This window comes from Penicillium verhagenii, assembly GCF_028828195.1.
Source record: "Penicillium verhagenii strain IBT 33310 chromosome Unknown utg000007l_segment0_segment0, whole genome shotgun sequence".
Taxonomy (NCBI): Eukaryota; Fungi; Ascomycota; class Eurotiomycetes; order Eurotiales; family Aspergillaceae; genus Penicillium; species Penicillium verhagenii.
The window spans coordinates 1,277,736-1,289,847 of NW_026643171.1; the positions used below are offsets into that span (position 1 = coordinate 1,277,736).

At 47.9% G+C, this 12,112-nt stretch overlaps 5 protein-coding genes across 5 annotated transcripts; 1 reads left to right on the forward strand and 4 right to left on the reverse strand.

Annotated features, from left to right (window-relative positions):
* Positions 1 to 8: 8 nt before the first annotated feature.
* Positions 9 to 1,826, reverse strand: N7466_007156 (MFS transporter; the record flags this gene model as incomplete). Its single annotated transcript, XM_057166545.1, has 1 exon — positions 9 to 1,826. One exon carries the CDS (start codon positions 1,824 to 1,826, stop codon positions 9 to 11), a length of 1,818 nt encoding a protein of 605 aa, XP_057019586.1.
* A 2,225-nt stretch (positions 1,827 to 4,051) lies between these two features.
* Positions 4,052 to 5,835, forward strand: N7466_007157 (uncharacterized protein; the record flags this gene model as incomplete). The annotated part of the gene is made up of 3 exons (XM_057166546.1): positions 4,052 to 4,253; positions 4,314 to 4,331; positions 4,385 to 5,835. 3 exons carry the CDS (start codon positions 4,052 to 4,054, stop codon positions 5,833 to 5,835), a joined length of 1,671 nt encoding a protein of 556 aa, XP_057019587.1.
* A 175-nt stretch (positions 5,836 to 6,010) lies between these two features.
* On the reverse strand, positions 6,011 to 7,601 carry N7466_007158 (uncharacterized protein; the record flags this gene model as incomplete). The annotated part of the gene is made up of 4 exons (XM_057166547.1): positions 6,011 to 6,802; positions 6,878 to 7,138; positions 7,206 to 7,303; positions 7,373 to 7,601. The coding sequence occupies 4 exons, from the start codon at positions 7,599 to 7,601 to the stop codon at positions 6,011 to 6,013; spliced, it is 1,380 nt and encodes a 459-aa protein (XP_057019588.1).
* Positions 7,602 to 8,797: 1,196 nt separating this feature from the next.
* On the reverse strand, positions 8,798 to 10,018 carry N7466_007159 (RTA1 domain-containing protein; the record flags this gene model as incomplete). Its single annotated transcript, XM_057166548.1, has 4 exons — positions 8,798 to 9,106; positions 9,161 to 9,549; positions 9,612 to 9,747; positions 9,800 to 10,018. The coding sequence occupies 4 exons, from the start codon at positions 10,016 to 10,018 to the stop codon at positions 8,798 to 8,800; spliced, it is 1,053 nt and encodes a 350-aa protein (XP_057019589.1).
* Positions 10,019 to 11,584: 1,566 nt separating this feature from the next.
* N7466_007160 (uncharacterized protein) lies at positions 11,585 to 12,081 on the reverse strand (the record flags this gene model as incomplete). The annotated part of the gene is made up of 4 exons (XM_057166549.1): positions 11,585 to 11,693; positions 11,775 to 11,819; positions 11,870 to 11,943; positions 12,001 to 12,081. The coding sequence occupies 4 exons, from the start codon at positions 12,079 to 12,081 to the stop codon at positions 11,585 to 11,587; spliced, it is 309 nt and encodes a 102-aa protein (XP_057019590.1).
* Between the last annotated feature and the right edge of the window lie 31 nt (positions 12,082 to 12,112).

The window sequence follows — 12,112 nt, forward strand, 5'->3', positions numbered from 1 at the left end:
TGTGAAGCTCACTTGCGGCCGAAACCAAAGAACTTAGACACACGGCCTGTGTTTGACTTCGATTGCTGGGTAATAGCAGAATTGCGCGTGTTCACACGATCAATGTCGAAGGGATTCGCTTCGTATGTCTCAACTCGCTCGAGTGAAGAACGAGACGACATCGATTCACTATCCACGGAATTTCTGGTAGGCTCGACAACCTGCTTCTCGCCCTCGCTTTCACCCTCGGGGATTCCGCTCTCCTTGATCTCTTCAGTTTCATGGCTCTTCTTGGCCAATGCACGCATGAATTCGTCTGCCTCGGCAGCGTACTTGCACTTGCGACGGATAGCAGGTCCATAGTAGTAAAAGATGAAGGGGAATGGGCAGCAGAAGAGTGATAGGAAGGCTGGGACACATGATGCCCAGTGAATACCGAGGTTGTTGAACATGTATGTGGTGAACAGGGGGAATCCGGCACCGAAGCATGATCGGATAATCGAGTTAGCGGCGAGCACAGATGCCGCGTAGATGGTGTATGCGTCGATGAGGTAGTTCATGATTCCAAGGAAGACGAATACCATGCCAAAGCCGAAGGGCGCAGTAGCGAGCACACACACAATCCATGGGATGGATGGGTAATTAGTCCATGCAAACCAGAAGAGACCGATAGGAATAGCCAAGCCGCCGAACATGGTCGGTGGCAGGCGTGCTTCCGGCGGTGCGAATCCGTTATACTTGTTGTGGATGCGGACATAACGTTTGTTATCGAACATATTGAGGCCGACCGCAATCATCATTCCGATCATAACAGCAAGGAAGGGTAAACTACCGACACCTTCACTCCACCCTCTGATCTCTTGGAAGATGATCGGGAATGCGTCGAAGAGCATGTAAAGTGTGCCGTACACAATCGCCATATAGAGGGAGAGCAAGAAAACAATAGGCTCCGAAAAGAGGAGGATCCATGGTCGCTTGAGTGCAGTTCCGAAGGCATTTCGGGCAGATACCTTTCCTCGATCAATATCCAGCTTACTGCGGTAGACTTTCCCGGTGATTTTCGACAAGCGCTCAGCTCGCTTGCGTAGCAAGACAGGGGCATAGGTCTCAGGGACCAACAGACTTTGACACATCCAGATAACACCTGTGAAGACAGCCAAGAATCCCTGCACCCACCTCCAGCCGGCATTCTCGCTGAGGAAACCTCCAATAACAGGTCCAAGGGTGGGTCCGAGGAACGGTGCACCAGCAAAGAGACTAGTAGCCAGCCCACGCTTCTCAGCGGGGAAGATATCCGCAATCACACCACCGGCGTTAGTCAAAGGCGATGACCCGAATGATCCAGCGAAGAAACGAAGGATAATTAGGACGTAGGCATGCTGCGCGCCTGCCGCGCCAGCGCAGAAAGCCGAGAGCGAGAAGAAGGTGAACAAGAACACGATCTGACGTCCGTAAAGCTCGCTCATGGGCGCCCAAAGCAAGGGGCCGACGGCAAAGCCCATAACGAACAAGCTAACGCCCAGCGTAGCGACTTCTTCGCCAACATCCAGGCCTGTTAGGACTTCATTGATTCCACCGGCATACGCCGACGAGGATAGCGAGACTGCGAGTGTTGAGAATGCGACCAAGATAGTGAAGGTCCATTTTAAGCCTGCGGAAAATTCCATAGGATTGCGGTGGTCGTTGGGAATCCATTCGACGACATACGGCTTGTCTTCGGTGCCGGCGCCATGGTAGGGAAAGTCGATTACTTCGGGGGTGCAAACGCCCTGATCGGTCAGGACGCGCCAGTAGGGGATTCGTTGCGGTCGCGGCGCTTCGGGAGAATCTTTCTCCATTGAAGGCATGGTGAAGAGCGATCGATGCTTGAACTGGTGGTATACTTGTCGGATTCCATGGTGGGGGGCGTCTCTTTTTAAATAAAGTATTTTTTCAATCCTTGATCAAAATAGTTAAGCAAAAATTTCAAGAACTGCATCAGCTGGATTGAGTCGATCAACAATCAAGGAAGGTGATTGCTGGATTGCTATGTTTGCCCCACTGGGTGGAGTGGTAATGCCGCTTTCCCGGGCCCATCAGGAGGCTCGGTTGTGGTGTCGGCAAGCCGATCGGGTCCTACATTAAGGGCTGACTGCCGTGTATGCCTCGGCGTTTAGAATCGTGTATGGTACAGACGTGTGACGGCCCCACCTCGGCTGATCTGTCCGTACCCTATTTTTTTTTATAGATGATTCGGAATAAAGCAAGCCACAAATTGACGTGAGAATTTATTGTTGCAGGTGACTTCTAACACCGGATTCAAACAGGGCGATCCGACTATCACGTAGATGGATGCGCCTTAGTCCAGGTACTCGTACTGAATACGCATTTCTGAACTAAAAGTAGTATTGGGTACCAGAACAATGCAAGTTTTATTTCTTCGGGGACGGTATTTCCGGTTACTTTATTATCTCTAAACATGTGCGCATGCAAAAAGGAAAGACGACAGCCGTTGCGCTGGAGCTGTGTATAATTTGGTAGTGGTGGTGGTGATTTTTTTTTCTTCTTCAGGAAACAGCGATCACCACTTCGGGGCCTGGGTGATCACCAGAGGGTTCCACAGGTAGTTAAATTGAATCGACTCGGTCCATTCGCCGGAATCGGGATTACGGGAGTATCCATCAAACAAAGAGTAGTAGCGGTGTTTAGATTACGCAAGGATATAGGAGCAGTTTAGAGCCGAGGTTGTTCCGCATGTATCGTCAATGTTGATGTCGTTGCCATACAAATAGGTATGGTCAAAGGCGCCAGTGTGTTTCGAAGATTCTGAAAGGATTCAAATTATGAGATGTTTCTTTGTAATAGAACAATTCGGCATACTCTACAATGCCAGAGTAGCCATGTGCGTCTCCAGGTTGCTATGTATGATCCGCGCATTCCGACACACTGGGCAGGTTAGGCTAAGCATCACCCGCTGGGCCCCAACAACATCATCTGAGACCAACTACTGTAGGCTGGATATTGTGGAAATTGATGAATAGAGGTCATCCTTAAAAACAAGTGGCATGAGCTGACAGTCGATGGCTGAAAAAAAAGAATGTGGATAAAGTGACAATCAATCTGTACTATGTAGTTTTGCCATATGTAAGATGAACCCCCATATTTGGCTTATATATCTCGCAATTTTGCAGCCGTATTCCTGTACCCCACATCTGACGAGGCGATCAAATTGCGTCAAGGGTTGACTGATCGGAGCCTCCAAGCTGTATGTCGTTTTCAGAATGTTGACGCGTTTTGCCATTTAAAAAAGTTGTTTGACAACGACACATGTGCATGGATGAGAATCGTATAATGTCTGAGTGGGCCGACACGTCAGGGTACTCACGTGGCGGGAGAAAACGCAGAAGGCGTTGGCTGTAGCAATCGCTGGTGTTCTGCCAAGTGTCCAAGAGACAGAAAAAAGTGAAGTCTACAGAGTGAAATAGAAAAGTGTTGTCCGAGCACGGAATAAACGTACTAATGTCTATTAAGTATGGAGCTGAAGTGGTGGATCATACTACTGATTAAGCTGTGCTGCATGATTCCGATTGTCGTTAGTGAGAGTGACTAGTCAAGGACTCAAAGGGAGCTAACGTGTTTTTTTCCTTCACCAACGACTCGGATCGCGGCTTCCGAGCGCACGTGATCAGCCACCAAGTCCTGCGCATGATTAGCGTCATGTTTCACGAACTGTTCAAAAATGCAACCTCGTGTAATATCTAGAATCGAGGTATATATATATGGATAGAAAAACAAACGTTTTGCTTTATCCAGTGATGGATCCCAACGTGGATCGCGTTGTCTTTCCTATCCGGAGTGAATTACCTAAGAAAATTGAACTCCGCGTGTTTAAGAAGTGGGTCCTGGTCCAGACCCACTCCATTCAAGCGAAAGCGGAAATTCTCCAGATGCTGTACGGAAGAAAAAAATTTGTTCTGGCGAGCTTCCCTCTGTGACACATCTACCCAGATCCAGATCACCTTTGGACTTCGGTTCAAGCCCACATTAGCTTGCGCTTGCTTGGCCGCAAATACCCCGGCCACTGTGGTCCAATATGCCTCCCAAGAATGTCGCCTCTGTGGCGCCTGCAAGCAGAAACTCGTCCTACGTCTCTGGCATTGATTTCGGATCCGATCACAAACAGGTTCCCCAGGATATCAAGGTTGGCGACTCCGAGAACAATGATGGCGTGGAGTCGGAACCTGGCCAGCTTAAGCGTCGCCTTAAGAGCCGGCACTTGCAGATGATCGCAATCGGTTCGTCCTACCTGCCCGTGACCCTTATGAAAGTTCGCCATAGCTGACAATAACCTCTAGGTGGAACTATTGGAACTGGTACGCATTGCGTGAGGATATGGAATCCATATTCGTTTACTGATTCTCAATAGGTCTCTTTATCACGAGTGGTACTGCTATTGCGGAATCCGGCCCCGCCGGTGCCCTGATCGCATACATCTTCGTCGGCTCAATCGTCTTCTCTGTTATGGTCTCCCTCGGTGAGGTCGCGACCTTCATCCCTATTCCCGGTGCCTTCACTTCCTACGCTGCTCGTTTGATCGATCCCAGTCTTGGTTTTTCCATGGGTTGGATCTATTGGTTCAATTGGGCTTCCACCTTCGCTGTCGAACTTACCGCTAGCGGAACGATTATACAATATTGGCGGGAGGATTTGAATATTGCCATCTTTATCGGAGTCTTCTGGGTCATAATCACAGCTTTGAACTTCCTGCCTGTCGGATTCTATGGCGAAGTTGAGTTTTGGTTCTCGACAATCAAGGTTGCCACAGTTCTTGGCTTCATGATCTTTGCGATTTGCGTTGATTGCGGTGTCGGATCGCAGGGCTACTTGGGCTTCCGCTATTGGAGAGAACCCGGTGCTTTTGCCACTCACCTTATCTCGACCCCCGAATCACTGGGCAAGTTTGTCGGTTTCTGGGCTGTCCTGATTCAAGCTGGTTTCTCTTACCAGGGAACCGAGCTGGTTGGTATCGCGGCTGGAGAGACTGAGAACCCCCAGAGGACTGTCCCCTCGGCTATTCGCAAGACCTTTGTCCGAATTGGTCTTTTCTTCGTGTTGACCATCTTCTTCATCGGCTTGGTTGTGCCCTATACCAACCCACGCCTCGCGACTGGCGACAGCAACGCATCTTCCTCACCATTGGTCATCGCAGCTGATCTTGCTGGCATTGGCGTTCTGCCAAGTCTGATTAATGCTGTTCTTTTGACTGTCGTCTTGTCCGCAGCCAACTCCAATGTATACAGTGGTAGCCGTATCTTGACTGGTCTCGCTCTCGAGGGCTTTGCGCCCATGATCTTCGCCCGTGTTACCAAGAAGGGTGTTCCCTACGTCAGTGTGGCATTCACCGCTGCTTTTGGTCTCCTCGCTTTCATGAACGTGTCCAACAACGCCGGAACTGTTTTCAACTGGCTGGTCAACCTTTCCAGTGTTGCTGGCTTCATCACCTGGTCCTGCATCAACGCTTCTCACATCGCCTTCATGCGCGCTTGCGCTGCCCGTGGAATTTCCCGTGACGACCTCCCTTACAAGGCCATTGGCCAGCCTTACCTCGCTTGGTACGGTCTGTTCTTCAATGTCCTGATCGCCCTCACACAAGGATTCACCTCATTCATCCCCACCTTCAATGTCTCTGATTTCTTCATCGCCTACATTTGCGTGATCATCTTCGTTGTGCTCTATGCTGGTCACAAGCTGTGGACTCGCTCCCCCTTCATCAACCCTGCCGAAGCCGATCTGGATACTGGCCGGATTGAGTTCCAGAAGGAGACCGAGATTCCTCAGGCGTGGTACTGGCGTGCGTGGGGTTGGCTCACCAAGTAGATAAATTGGCTCAGAAGAGTTTTGTGTCGTTATATTATATGCATTATTGATGTATGATGTGGTCATGTTTCGCAGCGAATTCAAATGCATAATTTCCCATCAGTTTTAAACGTCCAATGATCCCCATGCACTGGCAAATATGCAGGTTCATCCTTTCGCTTCGAGATCTTACCCTTCAGACCCACTTGAATTGTCGTGCAGCGATCGACACGCCGCCTATCAGTGCTGTGGCGCCCGTAAAAACCACAAGTGTGCCATACCCACTTCCATACACGCCAAACGCAGACCCTTCCCAATTATCCGCCTTTAATAACGCTTCACTCAGCGGTCCACTAACCAGATTCCCGATTCCTCTCCCGAATTCCATGAACGGATAGATGACACTGACATCACTTGCCGGGTTCGCCCGCTCAATCTCCTCCGCCACTCCAGCCCACGTCGCCGTATACCCGCCTGCCAAAAGCCCATACGCAACACAGAACACATAAAGCACCGGGACATTGATCGCAAATCCCCAAACAAAAAACACTGACAAAACCGTGCCAACGGTCGAGATAAAGATGCAGGTTGTGCAATGATACCGATCGGAGAGAAACCCCATAATGACGGAGCTGAAGACCCAGGACAAATTGATCAGGGTGACGGTGAGCGACGAGACAATCTCGCTTGCGCCCAGGCTGCGGGCGTATGTGGGCAGGTAGATGGTCGGTAAGAAGAAGCCAAGTGCTTCGACTGTGTTTCCAAGCTGGTAGATGTTGTATACTCGGCTCAATAGGAAACTGAAGTTCAGACGTTCGTAGCTGGGTGTCTTGGGTGGTGGCAGTCTGGGCTTGTGCCAGTAGAGAAATGGGACTGCTAGAATGAATAAAGCCACCGCGGAAACCCTCAACGTCGTGTTGACTCCATAGTTACCTAGGAGCCATTCTATGAGCGGGGGGAAGATGACTCCGGAAACCCCTGATCCAGCCTGGGCGTCGAATTAGTGCAAGGTCCATGAATAATAACACTACTCGTGTTTTGGAAGTGGGCATAGACTGCATACCAGAGAAATTCCAAATGCAAGCCCCTTCCGCTTGACGAACCACTCTGACATGTACAAAATGGATGGAGTATATGAAAAACAAGCACCAATCCCATAAGCAACGCCCTGGGCCAAAATAAGCTGAGTCGTGTTCGATGCAAAAGAACTCAGCGCCAGCGAAATACAAACTATCACAATTCCCACTGTTGAAACCCAACGTGCGACTCGAGGAATTAAAATCATCATAATAATCGTAAAAGGGGCAAGTAAATATGCGATGCCCTGTTTATTGTTAGCATCGTGCAAAACGATTAACAAATCGGCTTCAGCCCGTGCATGAAAACCATACCATAGCACACGTTCCAATCACAGCAATATTCTTAGATCCCCTGAATGGCTCGTGCACGCTATAATAATCCTGGAAAATCCCAAATGAAAAAGCATACCCTGCATTGAATTGATTTGTCAACATTCCTCGCGATCAGTCGCGTTCTGGCTCGTGTCCAGATGACTTACCCCATACTAATGCTTCCAGCATTGTAGCAGCCAGCAGAAATAGCCATGCATGAGCCCCTCCATCAACGGGAGGCAAGAGTTTCTCACTCAGAGCATCTTTGTATCCGGACTCCTTCTCTGGGATGTCTGTTTGGCTTTCCTTGTAGACGTCGCTGGTTGTTCTGGTCGGATGTTTGTCAGAACTTCTCGAACATGATGATGAATCAACATCACCAGAAAGTGATGACATGCTGGATGGGGCTGTTTATATGGTTTTCCATTTGAAGGAGCTCAACACTCCCCTATATAGAACGTGTCAACACAAGGGAGGGCGAAGTAGGCGCGGATCGGCTTACTAAATGACGAGTAGTTGACCCTACTTGGCGTGGCATACTTTCTGACTAGGTTGCTTCCGTGATTTTATGGTGGGACCACATACTTCACATGCATCCTTTCTCGCTGTCTTCATGGCCTTTCTGACATGGTTTTCTCAATACTCTCAAGGTAGGTAGAGGCTCGGGGTCCGTCACTTGATATCCATGGATGAAAGGGTCGCCTTGCATTAAAATGCTGTCGATGTCACAAATCTCGTCGTGAATACGTACTATAGATGGGCAGGGTTGTATTTCATTCCGTCGACAAGGGCAGGGGGAGCGCCATTTGGGGTTTTGCCTTTCTGTTATCACGGCCTCCAAGGGCAGCGCTTTGTCTTTTCTGCGACCACATCACCCACAACAGGGACAAATCAAGGTTTTGGGAGAGAGGAAGTGGGTGGTGAGCACATACCTGAAGGGACAACACAGGCAATGGAATGTCGATCAGCACCTGCCACTAACAACACAATCAATCTCGCACGGAAAGTCTCCGCTACACATGTGCGCTGTATTCTTCCATTTAATCAGCAATTAATTGTTCTTTATTCCGAGGACAAATTTCCAAGTGCCAATGTGCAAGGTTCTTGTTTTGCGCAATGATGGTTGACTCTTATGATTTCGCTCAGCAAAAAAGCTCCACTTTTGATTACGGTGTTCTTCATTTAATAGTCGCAAAAGATGGCCGTCAACAACTCTAAGAGTTAATTGGTTCCAACTTCCAAGGTATAACTTCGAATGTTCATGAGGTGGTGTGTTAACATAATCAAATTGCGTGGGTCGTACCAGACGATCATTTTCCTCATCTCGATCTATAGAACCCAAAGAAAAAACTTATAAAATATGAATGAAATATCCAAGAAAATTTCCAATGTATCATCGTCACCTGAGATCCATGGCCATAGATTCCTGACAACAATATTCTTGAGCCATACCTAAACAGTCAGGTGAGTCGATTGAAAATTCAAAAAAGCTAGCGTCAACTAGAAGAAGACAAAAAAAAAAGCACTGTCGACTCGGATAAGGAAAACATGTTGTCGGGTGCACGTGAAGAAATTAAATGATAACCATATCACTAAACATAGTGAGGAGCAGGTGCCATTTCGAATTCGTCAACGCTTCGCATAGCTTGTTCTTTATGCCGTTGTTCATCCTCTTGCAACTTTGCAAGAGCCTTCTGCTGCTTCTTCTCCGCACGGCTGATTTTCTTAAATTTCGAGCCCTCCCCCTGGAGCACGCGACCGGGGTGAAAGCAATTGACAGCAAAAAGAGCCAAGAACATTGGCGAGGCATCGAAAACATACTCGTATACTTCGTGAAGCAGAATCGGGTTCGTGGTAGAGTAACCTTGAGCGTATTGAACCAGGCGGAAAACAATGCGGATCTCGCAAAAAGTTAGTTCCAGTTTTGATCAATATCCCAACGCAGAATGACTCACTGTGATCATAGTCAAGGCAAAGTAAATGGTGTAAAAGAGCCATCGCCATGGGAATGAGCCATTGGTCATTTTCTCCGAGGCATGTCCCATGCGCTCCATTGCGACCATGGTAAGGTGAAGTTGGATGGTCATGAAGGTAAAACCAATGATGAAGAACTCCTGGAGTCCAATTCCACCCATGTAAATGTGGATTCCGAACAGAATCACATCTTTCTTCGCGTTTGTGGATGTGGTGAACGCGGCACCGACCATCTGCACGAGGAAAGCAAAGATGTCAAGACAAACGAAAATCATTCCAAAGCGGCGTGCTGAGATGCCACGAAGCTTCTGATTGGGCATGTAGAAGTTGATCATGCGCCCGAGGGTCATGTAGAGGAAAGCGTTGATCCCTGTGGAATATCAGCCATCAAAGATTCTCAGGTCCACGGCTAATGTCTGAATGTTTGCTCACAGATTGGGGCCAATAAGAAAAAGATCGTGTAGAGAGTGTTGATGAGATTGGAAGATTGATTGTGAGTTTGAATTGAGCGGAAAACAAATGCAGTGACCTCCCACAAACAACCCATGATGATAACCATTGCATATCTCTGGCAACGGGTTAGAACTTTTATCAACTGAGATGAATCGAATTTCGCTAACCTTTTTGTGAATAATCGCTTGCATAACATGAGCCATCAATGTCATTCCGAACAAAAGACAGAAAACAATTGCGGCAGCCAAAGACGGCACATAGTAAAGGATCACATTGCATGCGTCTGGAGGTAAATAACCATTTTTACCAGCTGTCATGGTTGTGCATGTTGAAGTGGCTGATGCCGTGGTGGTGGATGCCGAAAGGCTGGTCGTCGAAGTAGGCATGTCTGAGTAGATAGTCTGAGTCCAATGTACCGAAGAAATACTTGATCGTGTGGAAATGGAAGGCCCGTAAGCTGAGGAGCTTATATACCGTCAAGACCACCGTGCTTTCCTTCCAGATGTCCTGTAATTAGCCTCATCATTGATTTGATTGCCTACTTGGGTAAGTAGTCGATGGAAAGCATCGATGGATCGGGCCGGCCCCATGTGAGACTATTTTGGGTCCGTCAGATCTCAAATATGGCGACCAATTGTATCGAAGATCCACCGGGAGGTTTATAAATGGCGCAACACCAAACCTGTCTGGGAATAACGCGACCTCTGTGGTCATTTAATTCACTGGCCAATTCGGCTTTGAGCGATCTTATCTTGATAACGTATCACAGTGTGAGGTCACCAGTCGCCCTGTGGCTCTCACCAAGGTGGCAACACAACACTAATAGATGTGGAATAAAAAGCAGTAAAAGTTGCATGGATTGTGGTGTGTTCGCGCGAAACAATTGGGGTCCAGAATTTGACATACAAATTTACAATCCTCGGCACTTTCTCCTAATCAGATTAGCGCAGATTTCAAAAGTGCGTTTCCTGTTTAGGCAGAAGTGTCTCCATCGATCCTATTTGTTTATGATTTGCCATCCGCCCCAGCGTCAGGACTCTTTAGACTGCAGCCCTGGTTTGAAACTTTTGGAATTCCAACTCTTTACATAGTACTTATTCCTTTATGGCTATTTTCAATTTCTGAATCAATGCCGGGAATTCTTCGTGGATAACTAGTATATCTGATCTGCCCAGGTGCATTCACGAGGGCATCTGGGAGCACACGAGTACTTTATACGTAGTAGATAATCGTGAATATCGAGGAGTTATCTTAACTGAGTGGCTCGAGGGCTAGATGGTAGACCCCTGGGGATTGATAATATCCATCCAAAGCTCCCGATATTGGTGAACATTCAGTTAGTATGACACATGCAGTGAGTTGGAGTTGAACTTGATAATGTAGCGCTTCTCAAGTTTCTATACAACTTCGATTGTTCCAAGGCTGAGTCTATGAACTCTGAAACCCTGGAATGACCAGAATCTTACAACGTTCTCGGAGTTTTCCATGTGCATCCAAAGCCTCCCCAGAAAATCCGACATGTCCATTCAATGTTGCGTTGTGCTTCTTAACCACTGTTTCTGCCAATCCAGTAGGTATTCTTCCCTGTCTGCCAGGTGTGATCACCCCTCTCAAAACAAGTGATCCAATAATGAGTCCTAGGTTTGTTCAAGGTCCATGCTTTTAGGTGGATCGTGCTGACTCGTTTTGCCGAGCCGCCAGCGCTTCCACTTACCGGATTGAGACCCCAAATTGAATCTACTCGAAGAGTCGAAGAAAACCGTTTCTAAATCATGAAACCTACGGGCTGAGGCTACAGCGATGCATCAAGATTCATTGCCATGAGCACGAAAGAAGGCATTAAAAAGAAACCCAATACCAAAATATCCATTCTGCTGCTATTTATATCCAAAGATCGCGTTTTATCCCAGTCGCAGAAACCTTGGAAGTCGATGTCACGGATACCCCGTGAGCTAGTAGGGACGCTTTGCATGGCAATAAATGGACTCGATAGGTACTGGATCGGTGTTCGAATGGTCGCCGGGGGGAAGCAGTGAGTTTCGACCAGTGCACTCGGGACCACTATGATAATTAAGTCAAAACTTGCTGTCCACAGAATGGGCAGGGCCCGCAGGGGCATGGGCATGGGCATGGCGAACTTACGTGAAAACGCGACAGTACTTTTTGACCGAGATGGTGAGAACCTCACTGTGATAAAATTAGAAAGAACAATTTAGTTCATGTTGAAGAGACCTCACTCTTGTTCTACTTCGTGACAATCATCCAAGAGGACATCCATAGCCTTGCTGGTTTCGGTGGTTTCAATGCCAACCTATGGGCTTGTTAGCTCTCCGAATTATTCCATTGCAGCCACATGTGAGGTACAAACCATTGTCCGAGTTGTATCCTGAGTGGCAGAAACCGATAGGAGCATAAAGCTCAACAGAGCCAGTTGCTTAAGTCCGTACATTGTTCAAGCGTCGGTTCGAATGTCAACGCAA